We start from the raw sequence: 13,110 nt of genomic DNA, 5'->3' as shown, positions 1-13,110 counted from the left end.
AATACCTCTGCTGCTCCAGCATTCATTAGATGAGGAGAGTGAATGAGAAGAATGGAAAAAAGTAGTGCAATTTCACAGAATGTCTGAGGTGTGCATCCTCTGTTAGCTGTTAATGTATGGGGAAATGGCTTATGCATGGTTTATGTGTGTATGCATTGTTTACACATGCCCCTGGTTTGGGATAAATGCATGAAATTGATGCACTTAAAATGACGCAGCTCTGCACAACATGTGTGTAAAATATTGACCTCATGACTGCAAGTGTCAACCTATCGTGACACCAGCTTCGAGTTTGGCATCATGGTTTGGCTTCACTTCACAGACCCTAAAGCTCTGTCCGTTATATTTACTGTCAAAGGTGTAGATGCAGCGGGTCGCCTTCCATGTTTTGAGAAATCTATTTACTTCTTTATTTCCGACAGTGAGATGAGAAGCTCAATCAATATCAGTCTTCTGCATATCTGTGTGTTACATAGAACTTACTGTTAACTGGACTTAATTAATTAACTTTATAACATACTAATATACTTTGGACAGAGCCAGGCTAGCTGGGGTCTTTATGCTAAGCTAGGCTAACCCAGTCCTGACTCTAATTCTCTTAAAGAAAGCAAATTGTTGATGTTTACTTCCTAAGAAGACAGAGTAAATCTTTTTTTAAATTTAAACCTCCTTTTCTGACGGATGTATTGTCTCCTGTTCAGCTCGAACACATTAGCTACATTAAAAACACAAGTGATATTTAAGTTGTTTAACCCGCAGTATCATTACTAACCCTATGGCTGAAGAGTCCCGGTACACAATGTACAGTCCTCTGAGAGACGGCGAGAGAGGTAGTGATGGAGAGGCAGAGAGGAGGTTGGAGAGGGAGTGAGTGTGTGAAAGGGAAGAGAGGGTGTGAGAGTGAGCGAGCGAGCAGCGGAGGTCATTTATATAACCACAGCGATGAGACATCCATAATTTAGCCCTTTTAAATTGTGAACAAGACGGAGCTCCTTTAGCCAGACAGCGGGGTACAAGGAAACTGTGAAAAGACCTCTTATTAAAACTCATTTTCAAAGAATTACTTTGATTGTGACGTCTTCCGTGCTAATATTTAAACAACTGATCGTTGCCCTCAGTCCAGCTTGTGATGCCTCCATGTCATTTATGGACTTGGCGATTATTTTGAAATTCCAGTCGCTTTGTAAATTGCTGGGAAGAATAAAGTGCTTGAAGAATAAACCCTATTATGGCTGTGATCATTGCTTTAGGGGCTGACAGGAATCACAGGTGTGAGCCACGTTGTTACATATTGAAGCAGAACAGAGAAAAATAGGATTTCGTGTGCATCAATTACCCTCCTACCACTCAAATGCCCCCCCTCCTCTCTTACCAAAAACCTCATTGACTCATCGCCATGGAAATGAGCCGCGGGGAGAAAAGGGCCCATCATCATCATCATCGCTGCCACGTCGGGCAGTGCGCCCACCGCTCTTTATCACGGGATGGAGCAGCTTCTTGAGAGCACTCTCGACTTCACCATGGAAACAGACCAATACTTCAGGCCGGGGGCGCATTTTTATAATCACCCTGAACCCCTTTTGCCCCTGAGTCTAGCACACATATACATACAGAGCTTCCCAGTATCTTCAGTGAATGCAGCAGCCTCACTCAGCAGTGGGGGGCTGTCACATTAAGGACTTGACCACCACAAGGGGGGTAAAAAATACTCCATGACTGACATTGTTAAGCTCTGCATTCATTCAAATGCAATATTCTGATTAGATTTCACACAAATACATGTGAAATGTTCTATGATTATGTGGTCCCAGTGGTCGAAGTGCCTTCCCATCCTGTAAATAATCAAATTCACTGGGTCTTTGAAGTAGTGCTGCAGCCTTAAACCCCAAAGCATGTTAATTTAACTCACTTTTTCCCCAAAACACAAGTCACAACTAGGGCATGAAATGAAGCTAGCTTGACTCTGGGAGTCCAGAGAAAGAAACATGAGCCCAGTTTGTGGCCGCCGCCATTAGCAGCTGAAAATGGACGGTGACTGGTACAGCGTGTTTGTTCACAGGTGATAAAGGAATTAAAACACTACTGAGGTGTAATCATTTATATCAGCGGTTTCCAACCTCTTTCTATCATTGAGTGTCTAAAACATATTGTATGTATAATTCATATAATATTCAATCCATAACAATGAGCAGATTAAGCAGATTATATCAAAGATGAGTTTTCCTTTTATTTTTTGGAAATTTTTATACAATTCTCTACCTGTATTATGTATTATTCTTTATTTTTAACAATCATACACACTTGTACTTGATTTGCTTTGCCATTGTTCTCTTAGCTTAATACTGTTTTAATGCAGGACCAGGCTGTTTATCCGACAGTGAAGGCTCTGTGAATACAGCTTGTGTTCAGGTCTTCACAGTTCAGATCTTAAATAATAATAATCTAAACTTTAAAAATAAGAATTGTATTTAGTTTTCTTCACATAAATGAACAACATGTTGACATATGAGTCAGTGCAGAAGAAGAAAAACAGGCTGCACTTCCCCAATTTGACCAGTTATGTAACAAGAGTGAGAGTTTCATGCCAGCAAAGATCAGCCAATAGACAGTCATGGTGGACACTTTAAGTTTGTTAACACAAAGTTGGATTATGGAAAAATCTGAGTAGCAGTAGTGTGCAGCCAGAAGCCCCAGACACACAGGTTCACTGCGTATCAACTGATTGAGCCATTTTCTCAAGTGATTTGAATTTGCATATGATGATCAACTGAGGCTTCTTCATTATTACCTCATCTTATGACTCTGTCCTGTAGTGAGGTCTTGTATCAAACTCTATTTCTAATAACTTTATTATATTACTTCATGTTGTGGTGAAATGATGCATATTCCTTAATTAAGTCGGAATAAAATCAAAACACCATGAAAGTAAATTACTTTTTATTGATTTTTAACATGTTTATCTTGCCATGTTTATAATTGATTTTCAAGTCATTTCTGTAAAGATCTTAGTCGGAACAAAAGAAAAGAGTTCATCAGTTCTTATTTATCTTATTTTGGTCGGTAAAAAAACAACTATGCTTCAGAGTGAGTGAGAGTAAAGAAACAGCTTTGTTGGTTGGTTGCAGTGTTAAAAAAACAAAACAATATGGTAAAAAACTGTCAGCTGTGGTTGCCAGATCTTTACCATAACAAATATGATAGAACCTTTCTACTATTATGGTAAAAGGATATTAGTACTCTCGGTTTTAAGGTTAAAATTGGTGTTTTATTCCATATTTTATAGTTTAAATGCAAGTTTTACCATTAAATGAAACAATTTTGCCAAATGAAAATACCATATGAATGCTGTGTAAAAGAGTTTTTTCCACTAGATATGACGGTATAGTTTCTGTGCAATTAATAAAACGACTTTATTCCAGATAAATTCCTTTAAAATGATGATCCGATCTGTATGGTGTGAGCAGCAACACTGACATTAATAAAGAGTCATTAGTGTCACACAGACTCAGATCAGGTCTAAATCATTGTTCTCCTGCTGTCCTGGCTCACATTAAAACCTACAGTACGGACTTTAAGATGTTTCCACTCTGAAGAGAAACACTGCCTTGGTGTAGGTGGAAGGCCAAAACAAAGGAAATATAATATATATAATATATATATATATATATATAATATAATAATAATATAAATAATATTTTCTGAGCATGTTGATGAGTTTCTCTGTTTTGGAGGACCCAGCTGTGTCCTGTACATCTTGTCCCATATTGCTCTTTTTTGCCTCGGTCTCGGGTAAAGATGCCAGAGGCGTTTGGCCAGAAATCAATATGTCTGATCATGCAAAACGGCAAAAAAACAAACTGAAACGCTGCATCCCTTCTTGAAACAATACAAATTGTTTTTCCCCCAATTAAAACCTGTGAAACCAGAATAGCTTTACCTCTCATTCCTTAGGAATGTTTGTGCTAAACATTGCTGCTAGACTTGGAGACAACATGGAGGAAAAATCCTGTTTCCTGTTTATCCTCTCTGGACACGAGTATCAATGCAGCGTGTCAGGACCATTACAGCAGGGACAGACCGAGGTAGAAGGGAAAGGGACGTAGAGACTGAAGCAACCAGACAGGGGTGCTCCATCAATAAAAGTTTTTGAAATTGATTCAGTGGCTCCTGAAGAGATCTATTTTTGGCAGGATGGAACATCTCTGAGACAGCATTCATCATCACAGGACACAAAAGCTATCCAACAAAACCTGAAATAAATACATGAAAGAGGCCTTTTTTTAAATGATATTAGATATTTAATAAATATTGGCCTAACTGAGTAGAAAAACAAGGATGGAAACGAGTGTAAAAATGTTTGTCTGGACGGTCTCACAATGTGGTTTTTATTGCTGCTAAACTGACTGAACCTGAACAGAGGTGCTGACAGAAACACAGATACAGAAGCAAAGGTAGAAAGTGTTTCTCTGACAGCTGCAGAGTTAGAGCGAGGTAAGTGGAGACATGGAGGGATGGCTGGAGTAACGGGGGGGATGTGTGAGTGCCGAAGGCATACTGCCACGTATCTGACTTATTGATTATGTGTGAAATCTCATCCACTCGACGTGGCTGCAAGGTGTGGAGCATTGGTTATTTATAGCAGGGCGTCCACTCTCACTCTTCCACGCTGCGGTCGGGATCGTTTGATCAATGCGGCATCCACTGGCTCTTCCCTCTGTCAGCGCTGCCCCCCCCCTCAGCGAGGGCTGACACAATACCCTATTGTTGTGGGGAAACGCAGGGTGATTGCATATTATAAATTCATTGTGGAAAAACCAAACCAGTTTTTACTGTTCAGGTCAACGAGCGCGGAGCAGAATCTCTAGGCGGTTAACGGGCCAAGACACATACTGTGTACTCAAAATGTCACAGGTTTGAATCCAGCTTGTGACCTTTGTTGAATGTCATATCCTCGGTGCATTCAATCTTCAACAGTTATTCTGATATTGTGTTCTTCAATTAGGCCTTTAAAATGCACGCAGGAGGTAAAAAACATGTGATCAGTTCTCCCTCTCAACCCAAAGTGGGGCTCGCGGGCCAAAGTTAGCCCGCCATGAGGTTGACACTGGCCCATCAGATGTTTCTAGCAATATATGACCGTACACTAGTGTTGGGTGATATGTTAGAGTGTTCCAACTGGTCAGTCCAACAAATGCAGATATGTTCGCCGATGCGACGCCCCTTAATCACCACCTCAGCAGTAAAGCTGGGAGGCGAATTTACTACGTGATACGAGCTCTCACAGCTTTAATAAAGAAAATAAACTTCTGGAGAGCATACTGACATCACCAAACTATGTATTGATAACAATCATAGAAGCGACAGTAAATTATCCTGCCCCAACAAGTGCAATAAAACTAACAGGAGAGTTTTCTAGAGTAGCCCAGGAGAAACAAACCACACACTGGCTCTAGACAAGACCGTTTTCTCCATGTTTCGTGGGCACCGTAGTTTCTACATCACTACATGCTTCTACACTACTAGAGGCCAATGAATCCTACACACTGGACCTTTACATTAAGGACTAAACCAGTTACAGATAAGATTTCTCAAAATGATCCTGTAAAGCTTTACTGGACTGTTCCAAGAGAGTAATATGAGGTCTAAAATATAATTTTCTAACAATGTTCAGCAATAATATTAACTGATATTGCCCAATTTCCCCAAAGAACAACATCCGTTACTTACCCTGTTTGGAACAACCATTGAATCATAATTAGACAGTCAAGTGTATGCATGGACTGTTGGTGGATTTAACTGTAGCGTGCAGACATGGAGGTCTGAAGCCACCAATGAACTGCCAGACAGTATAATAATAAGGTCTCTGTACTCAAATAAAGCCTGACAGCATTAAACCTTTCCCCTCATAATGTCACACATTGTTGAACCTGCAATTATTACAATATCAGTCTGAAAATGTTATTACATCATACAGCATAATTGGTTTCATTTGCATATCTGACACGTTAGGGAGGCATCTGAATAGAGTTTGACAACTTATTATATTGTCCGAGGGTTATTATATTGTAAGTTGGTAGAAGGTTGGTCGTGTCTTACCAAGGCCCAGCAGGTCCACAGCCGGCTCGGAGCTTTCCTTGGGACTGGCTCTACACTCAGACTGCAGGGAAAGACAAAGACAAAAAAAAAATGTTAGTATAATGTCCAATTTGCACCAGCCAATATGTGGTCTCAATTTTACATTATTATAGACACTGGAATTGTGTGCAAAGATTTGAGCTGCCTATTTAAGTTTTGATACAGAAAACCTAAACTAAACTAAAATATACATATAAAAAAGTAATAAATTAGCGAGTCAATGTCACCCATACGGACCATAAACCCATTTCTATTGCAGATTCCATTCATCATGGTTAGATTATGTAAATTATGACCATTCTCAGTATTCTAAAAATATTGATTAGTGCAGCTTTAATAACGCAGGGCCAAAAATTTGCTTTGCAAATGCTTTATGAGGAAGGAAATCAATCAAATCAAGGATACTCGCACCAAATTTTGGTGAGAAACACTGAATGTAAACTAACCAGGGGTCCTTAAATTAAGAGACTAGAAGAAGCTTCTACAAGGTGCCTCAGCTTTTTTGTGGTTTAACACAGGCAATATGGCGATACAAGTGTAATATCCTACAATTTATTGATAAAGGTAAAATGTGTGAAAAAACTGCATTATAATGAAGTACTGTAGTGTTTCTTTGGAACAGACCCAAAACAATTACCATGATTTTAATATTTTTTCAGTGAAATTTACATTTGTGAGCACCACATAGAAAGAAAGTCCTGTTTTTCCAGACCAAACAGAGACCTGAAAGGTTTGTGGAGGTTCAGACATTAGAACAAGTAAAAGCACCTTTTTTATGCTCCATTATAATGAATATGATATGAATCCTTTAAGTAAATCAATAAACAGACAGACAAAAAAATCACTGAACAGAAATATTGATACTTCATATATTCAGTAAAAATACCAAATATTTGCTGGTTACACCTTTCCGCAGTTTGTCAGTGGTAAACTATCTTGGCAATGTTGTTTCTGATGAGCAATCATACTAATTGAGGTTTTAAATTGAAAGCAAATTAAGGGAGTGGAATTGGAAAAAGAAGGAGTGGCGGAGGAATGCGAGGGAGTAAAAACTAAACTGGAGACAGACTGAGGGAGGTAGAAAGAGGGAGAGACTAAAAGTCAAAGGGTGGGAGAGTGAGACAGGAGAATAAAGAAGGGAGGATGGGTCTAGATAGAGATAGAGTGAGACTGGGGAGACAAATGTGGTGAGGGAGAGAGAGTGTAAAAGGTTAACACGTGGGCTATGAGAGATCTACAACGCTGGTAACAAACCCAATTTCCCCCCAACAAAAGATCGATGGACCACATTAAATTCAATGTCGTTCCAATCCGAGGCAATGAAAACAATTACCGTGTCCACGCCTAATCAAGAATGCATTGGCTGTGAATTGATGTGTGTTGGGACTGCAGAAAAGCTCGAGCAACGGCGGCGCGAATCGCAGCAGGAAGGTCGTTTGTGTACGGCAGCAAAAGGTTGGTTTGTGCTGTGCTTTATTGACAGACAGTGAAGTGCAGTTAGCAGCCTGAAATACCTTGAAGGAACTCACTATTTATCGCAAATGGTTCTAGTTAGATTTGGCAAAAAAAAAAAAAAAAGGTATTATTTGAGGAAAGAATCAGCAAATTTTGCCAGGAGAACAAGTCCCTTTGATACAGAAACATTAGATCTGATTTAAGTGAACAGTATAAGCCTAGCACATGAAGCGGTTGGGGTAGTGGAGGAAGACATAGCGGTCTGTAGACTGCATATAGACTGTATATCTACACCTGTATGAATCACTCAGCTGGTAAACAAGCAGCAGGTGGATACCATGAAACTAAGGGAGCCACCCTTCCAGTGGGATAGGGATCATCCTGATTTCTAGCATCAAAATTATCCTGATCTCGACCTTTTTGAAATAACCAAAAACAACAACTGATCTGAAATCTGGATTACATTTTGAGATTGAATCCTATCTGGCGACCTCTGATCTAGACTAAGGGTTTTGAAATACTGGGCCCTGATGATACAGAGTACCTATCAATGGATCTCACTCTTGGAATCATTTTCCTTTACAGTAATGTGAGGGCAGGGATTGCTGTGGCACAAAAACTGTCTCACAATGGCTGAATAAATGTAACTAGTAGATGAAATATTACAGTAACAGAGATGAAAACACTGAATTTAATGTTGTTGTTACGCCAGGTCAACACTTGATATGCTCAATAAAGTCAGCATTGGTACCAATATATGCAAATGACACCGGTGCATCGTAAACCCTAATCTTAAGAATCAGGGCACACAGTATTATTTTTGAAAATTTTTACTTTTGTACAAACTAAAACATATGCAAACCCTTATCCAGAATCATATTGGTCAAACCACAATATGAAATTCTCCTTGGAGAAGCCCACACCTCCATCAAGAGGACAGCAACTAGAAAAACATTTTATGGCATGCCTGTCCATTTGATTACAGACATCTCAGACCATGCACAGTGTTACAAAAATGAGATTACATAGCCTTTCAATGCTACAACCCACACAGCTGCTGTGAGACAGAGAAGAAAGAAATACGAAAATCCTAAATGTCACTCTGCATAAAAAGCTTAAATTCCCCGCTGTACGTTCAGAAGGATTTGTATAGACATGCTGCCAATATTCTTCTGGAAGCGCTGGCAGACGAGTTGGGTTTTCCAGTAGTTATCCTGGACGACACCGAGTGATGCAGCTGACAGACGGCTAGCGACAGACTGTGATTGGGTGTCGGGGTCAGTTGTGTTTCCAGACAGAGAAAGTGGAATTGGAGGGAAGGCTAGCAATCGATAACCACCAGCGCGCACACACACACACACAGCTACACTGTCGCCCCCCAACAGGTGAATAGAGTCTTCGGTGACAACGTGATGCCAGTTTGAATGAAAACCACTGAGCAAACCGAGTCCTCTGACGACTGCTGTCACATCAGATCGCTGTCAAACGCACGCCAGACAAAGCCATCAGCTGACGGCTGTCACACCGAGCGTCTGAGCGGGGGCAAAGTCTGCTGTAAGCTTGTCCCTGATGCACTCAACGTCTTCTGCTGAAGACAAAATGGGTGACAGGGAGGCACTGTTGAGCCCCTTCTTTTACCATACAAGTCCCACAGCAGTTATTCCATTAGAACAACATGGCAGACAATTAATTCCAGCTATGTTTTTTTCATTCTGTGTTAAACCACTGTGAATGAAACACTTTCTGCCAATGTTTCACAATAAAAGCCTACCAAGAGAGTGAGTGAATATGCCCTTAGAACTGCTGGAAGGCTGTTCGGTTCAGTTCTGTCATTTCAGGTCGGTCTTATCGCTCTGATGTTCGTTCAAGTGTTGATTTTTCTGGTAAGTTTGATTTTAATTCCATTATCCCAAAGTCGAGGATGGACTTCCAAACTCAAATAAGAGCAGTATTTCTGTTAAAAAGATAAACTAACCAACAGAGTGGTGAGTATGACTTTAATAAAGTGTTGTACTGATGGAATTGGTGTTGTGGAAATGTACATTATTATTATTTACCATGTGTACCATATCATTTTTCTCAACCAAACAAGGTCATGATACTTGATCGTTGATGATTTCCAAAAAGTCAACACATAATGTCACAAGATTGATTGAAAAGCCTTTTTATTTATTTATGTCACAACCAGCATGGAAACTAACGCCAAGGGACTCACGAGGCAAAGAATTAATCAAGACGGGGAAGCTAGCTGCCAGAAATGGTAATACTGTATATAAATATTCATTAGGTACATGAAACTGGACCTAAAATCCCTCGGGTACCTGTGGCATCCTAATTACATCAAAGCATGAGATAATGCTATTATAAAAAGCGCCTGATGAGACGATAAGCAGCAGTCTGAAAGCAGGCAGCAGCTTGTGTATCTGGCATTTATGCTTCAGCATGCGGCTTATATTAAGTGGACTGCAGAGACTGACATCTCACAAGGAAAACAGCATACTGAACATGCACACAGAGGCATGACATTTAGTTTTTGTAGATCTCTAGCACCATCAGCACCTGCAGAACAACATTTCAGAAATATGTGGAGGGAAGAAAAAGCGAAGCGGCTGTCGAGGCGGCTGAATGACATTACAATAATGAGCAGATAACGTTGTTTTCATAGTGAAATTTAAAGGGCAGGTTTCTCAGGGAGGAATTCTCTGACCCCTTAGTTTCAGCCTTAAACTAAGGATGATTTACAATAGATATCGAATAAAGAATATGGAATAAAAGAGAAACCAATCAATAGTGTATCAGTCAAATCCATACAAGTAGACTTCTTACATTTAGGAACAGATTTAATATTTGTCACATGACACTCATGTACCACCCTGACAGGCAACGTATCTGTAAACATTTCAATGGACATACTGACTGTTATTTAGGCATCCACAGGTCTCCACAATCTGGGCTTTGACAACCACGTACAAGGAGTTATTCAGTTGTTTCTTATCAGTCCCTAAAATCAAACAGTTTTTGTCTGCCGCTGACCCAGAGAAAGATTTTTATGCTTCCATTTCTTGATCATTGTTACTCTATATTTAGCACTTGGGCAAAAAAAAAGATGAAATTAAGCTGCAAACACTTTTGACTAAGAGAAGATAATACTTTATCCCTTTCATTCACTTCTAATTGCTTCAAGAATACAGCTCAAAATTCTATTTATCACCTATAAGGCATGAAATGGATCGTCTCCAAACTAAACCTAATAAGCAGATATGTACGACTGTGCACACTTAGCAGAAAAAGGCTGAATTGCTTCTTGCAATTCCTAAATCTAGATTTACTGTGAACTACTGTTTAATTTTAAGCTAAAGACACACTTTTAACAGACTCTCTTTGTGATTATGTTTAGCAAAATTGTCTGACAAATGTTATTACTAAGTTATTATGTTAAGTTATTATTGATGTTTCATGAGCACTATTTGAATTGAACATTTATTATAACAAAAACAAACAAAAACCATACATAGTGGGGCATCGTAGTAACCCAGTGGTGTAAAGCCCCCCCATACACTCAGGGGTGTTTCCAGACTTTTTTGACCGGGTTGGCACAAGTGTATGTGTCACAGCTTTCCAGTCATTCCCAATGTATGTAATTCCAATACTGTTTATGGACCCCAGCATGAAGAAATGGAATAAGCATGAAGTGGGCATGCCAGCAAAGGGGAGACTGGTGGGACTTATTTTCATTCAGATACCTTGAAGTCAGAGGTCAAGGGATCCCTTTGAAAATAGCCATGCCAGGTTTTTTATCACCTAAATTTTGCCTAACATTGGAGCGTTATGTAACCCAACATGCTATCATAACATGGTTAGTACAATGGATGCATTAGGTCCTCTAGTTCCATATGGTACCAATATCTTCACTAGCATTAAAATGAAGCTACAGCTTCTGAAAGCGCAAAGAGACCTCGAATTGCTAGTTTTCTGTCCCGTTGTTTGTTACCCCATAGGGCTACCGTGGAGTACTGCAGGGAGTACTAGAAATATCAGTCATGTATAATTCCTAAAATAAGAACACAAAGGTCAGTACAAAATTTAATATCCACTATTGCTGTTTTCAGTGCGATCGTTAACCGCTGTCAACTGCAGTTGCCCCCTGACAGAGAATGACAAAGACGGCCACTGATCTAGGACACCAGAGATTTCACCACATTTCTCTCCAAGCTGTCAGCTCTCATTTGAGATAGCTAAGAACTGCACAGTGTAGGGGCCTTAAGACGTGTACCATCTGTCACAGAATCCCTGGTGAGGGGACCTTTGTTGCATGATATCCCCTCTCTATCCTCACCTACTGGAAGTAAAGGCAGAATGTCCCAAACACTCTTGAACCAACTTAAAAGTCCAGTATATTGGAATACTTTAATTTGAGTTTTCACGGCCACCGTAGTTTATCTACACTTTTGGAAAGCTGAGCTGTATTCAAATGGTCGCATTCACTTTACAAACTGGTCCTTTAAACAATTAAAAAGTTGAAATAAAAATACTGAACGCAGGCACAAAACACAGCCTATCAACTTCAGTCCAAATAATATTTCTATTGGATTTCAAAAGCCAATATAATTCGAACTCTGGGGAACACTGCATCGCTGAATACCACTCAACAAATGATGAAACCTGAAACCCACAAAACCTGCAGACACTTATACAAAGACACACCTGCAGCTCCCGCCCTTCACAGAGAGGCTGTGGCAACCCACGGAGACTGTACTCAGCAGCCTTACACAACGCAACAATCTACTGTCCTCCTTCACACGTACGAGAGGCAGATGAAACAAACGTCTTATCCTCTGAGGAGAGGCAGAGCGAGGTGATGGAAGGAACTAAGAGCAAACAACACTACAAGAGAGAGGGAAAAACAAACAGCGCCAAAGGAGATGAGTGGGAGACGAGGGCTGCAAATTGGTTAGTGGCGAGAGCGAGGGAGAGAAATACAGAGGACAAATACAAGAGGGACAGGAAATAGAGGACGCATAGGAGAGTGAGGGAGAATAAACATGAGGAAGATCGAGGGAGACGTTAGACAGACAGCAGCAGACAGTGCAGCTAACAAGCAGAGGTAGACCGGGAGCTGCAGCACTGCTGCTAGTAGGAGTACAGTAACAGTCAAACTGTAAATCCTAAAATAGCTTCATTTAATCCAGTTTTTATATGTTTGATTAATATTCAGTGTGGGAATGTCCCTGATTTATGATCTACTTCTGTTTTATTTTGCTGTTAATGTAAACTCCATTTTTACCTGGTGTCAGTGAACAGTTCTGCAGCAGTGGAAACATTAACAAAGACTTATTTTAAAGTTATTCTCATTTCCACTCGCTCCAGATGTTTCACATTAAAAGCCACCCTGATGCAGACGCCATAGCTCAAAACCTTTGGTGAATAAAGCACAGTGGAGAAGGGCTGTGAGACTTGGTTTCATTTTGATGGACTTGAACCTCACACTGATGCACCTTGCTCTGTGTGTCTGTGTGTGTG

General features: G+C 40.1%; 1 protein-coding gene across 1 annotated transcript in view; it reads right to left on the bottom strand.

Annotated features, from left to right (window-relative positions):
* Nucleotides 1-13,110, bottom strand: part of smap1 (small ArfGAP 1) — an 84,241-nt gene that overhangs the window by 19,141 nt on the left and 51,990 nt on the right. The window contains exon 6 of the mRNA XM_035663760.1: nucleotides 6,097-6,157. Within this exon, the coding sequence (XP_035519653.1) occupies nucleotides 6,097-6,157 (61 nt within the window). The remainder of the gene's footprint in view (nucleotides 1-6,096; nucleotides 6,158-13,110) is intronic.

Source organism: Morone saxatilis, unplaced genomic scaffold, assembly GCF_004916995.1.
Source record: "Morone saxatilis isolate NCDOM2014 unplaced genomic scaffold, NCSU_SB_2.0 Contig19, whole genome shotgun sequence".
NCBI classification, from domain to species: Eukaryota; Metazoa; Chordata; class Actinopteri; family Moronidae; genus Morone; species Morone saxatilis.
The sequence above is the reverse complement of the archived record's forward strand: the minus strand, read 5'-3'. Positions and strand labels throughout refer to the sequence as shown.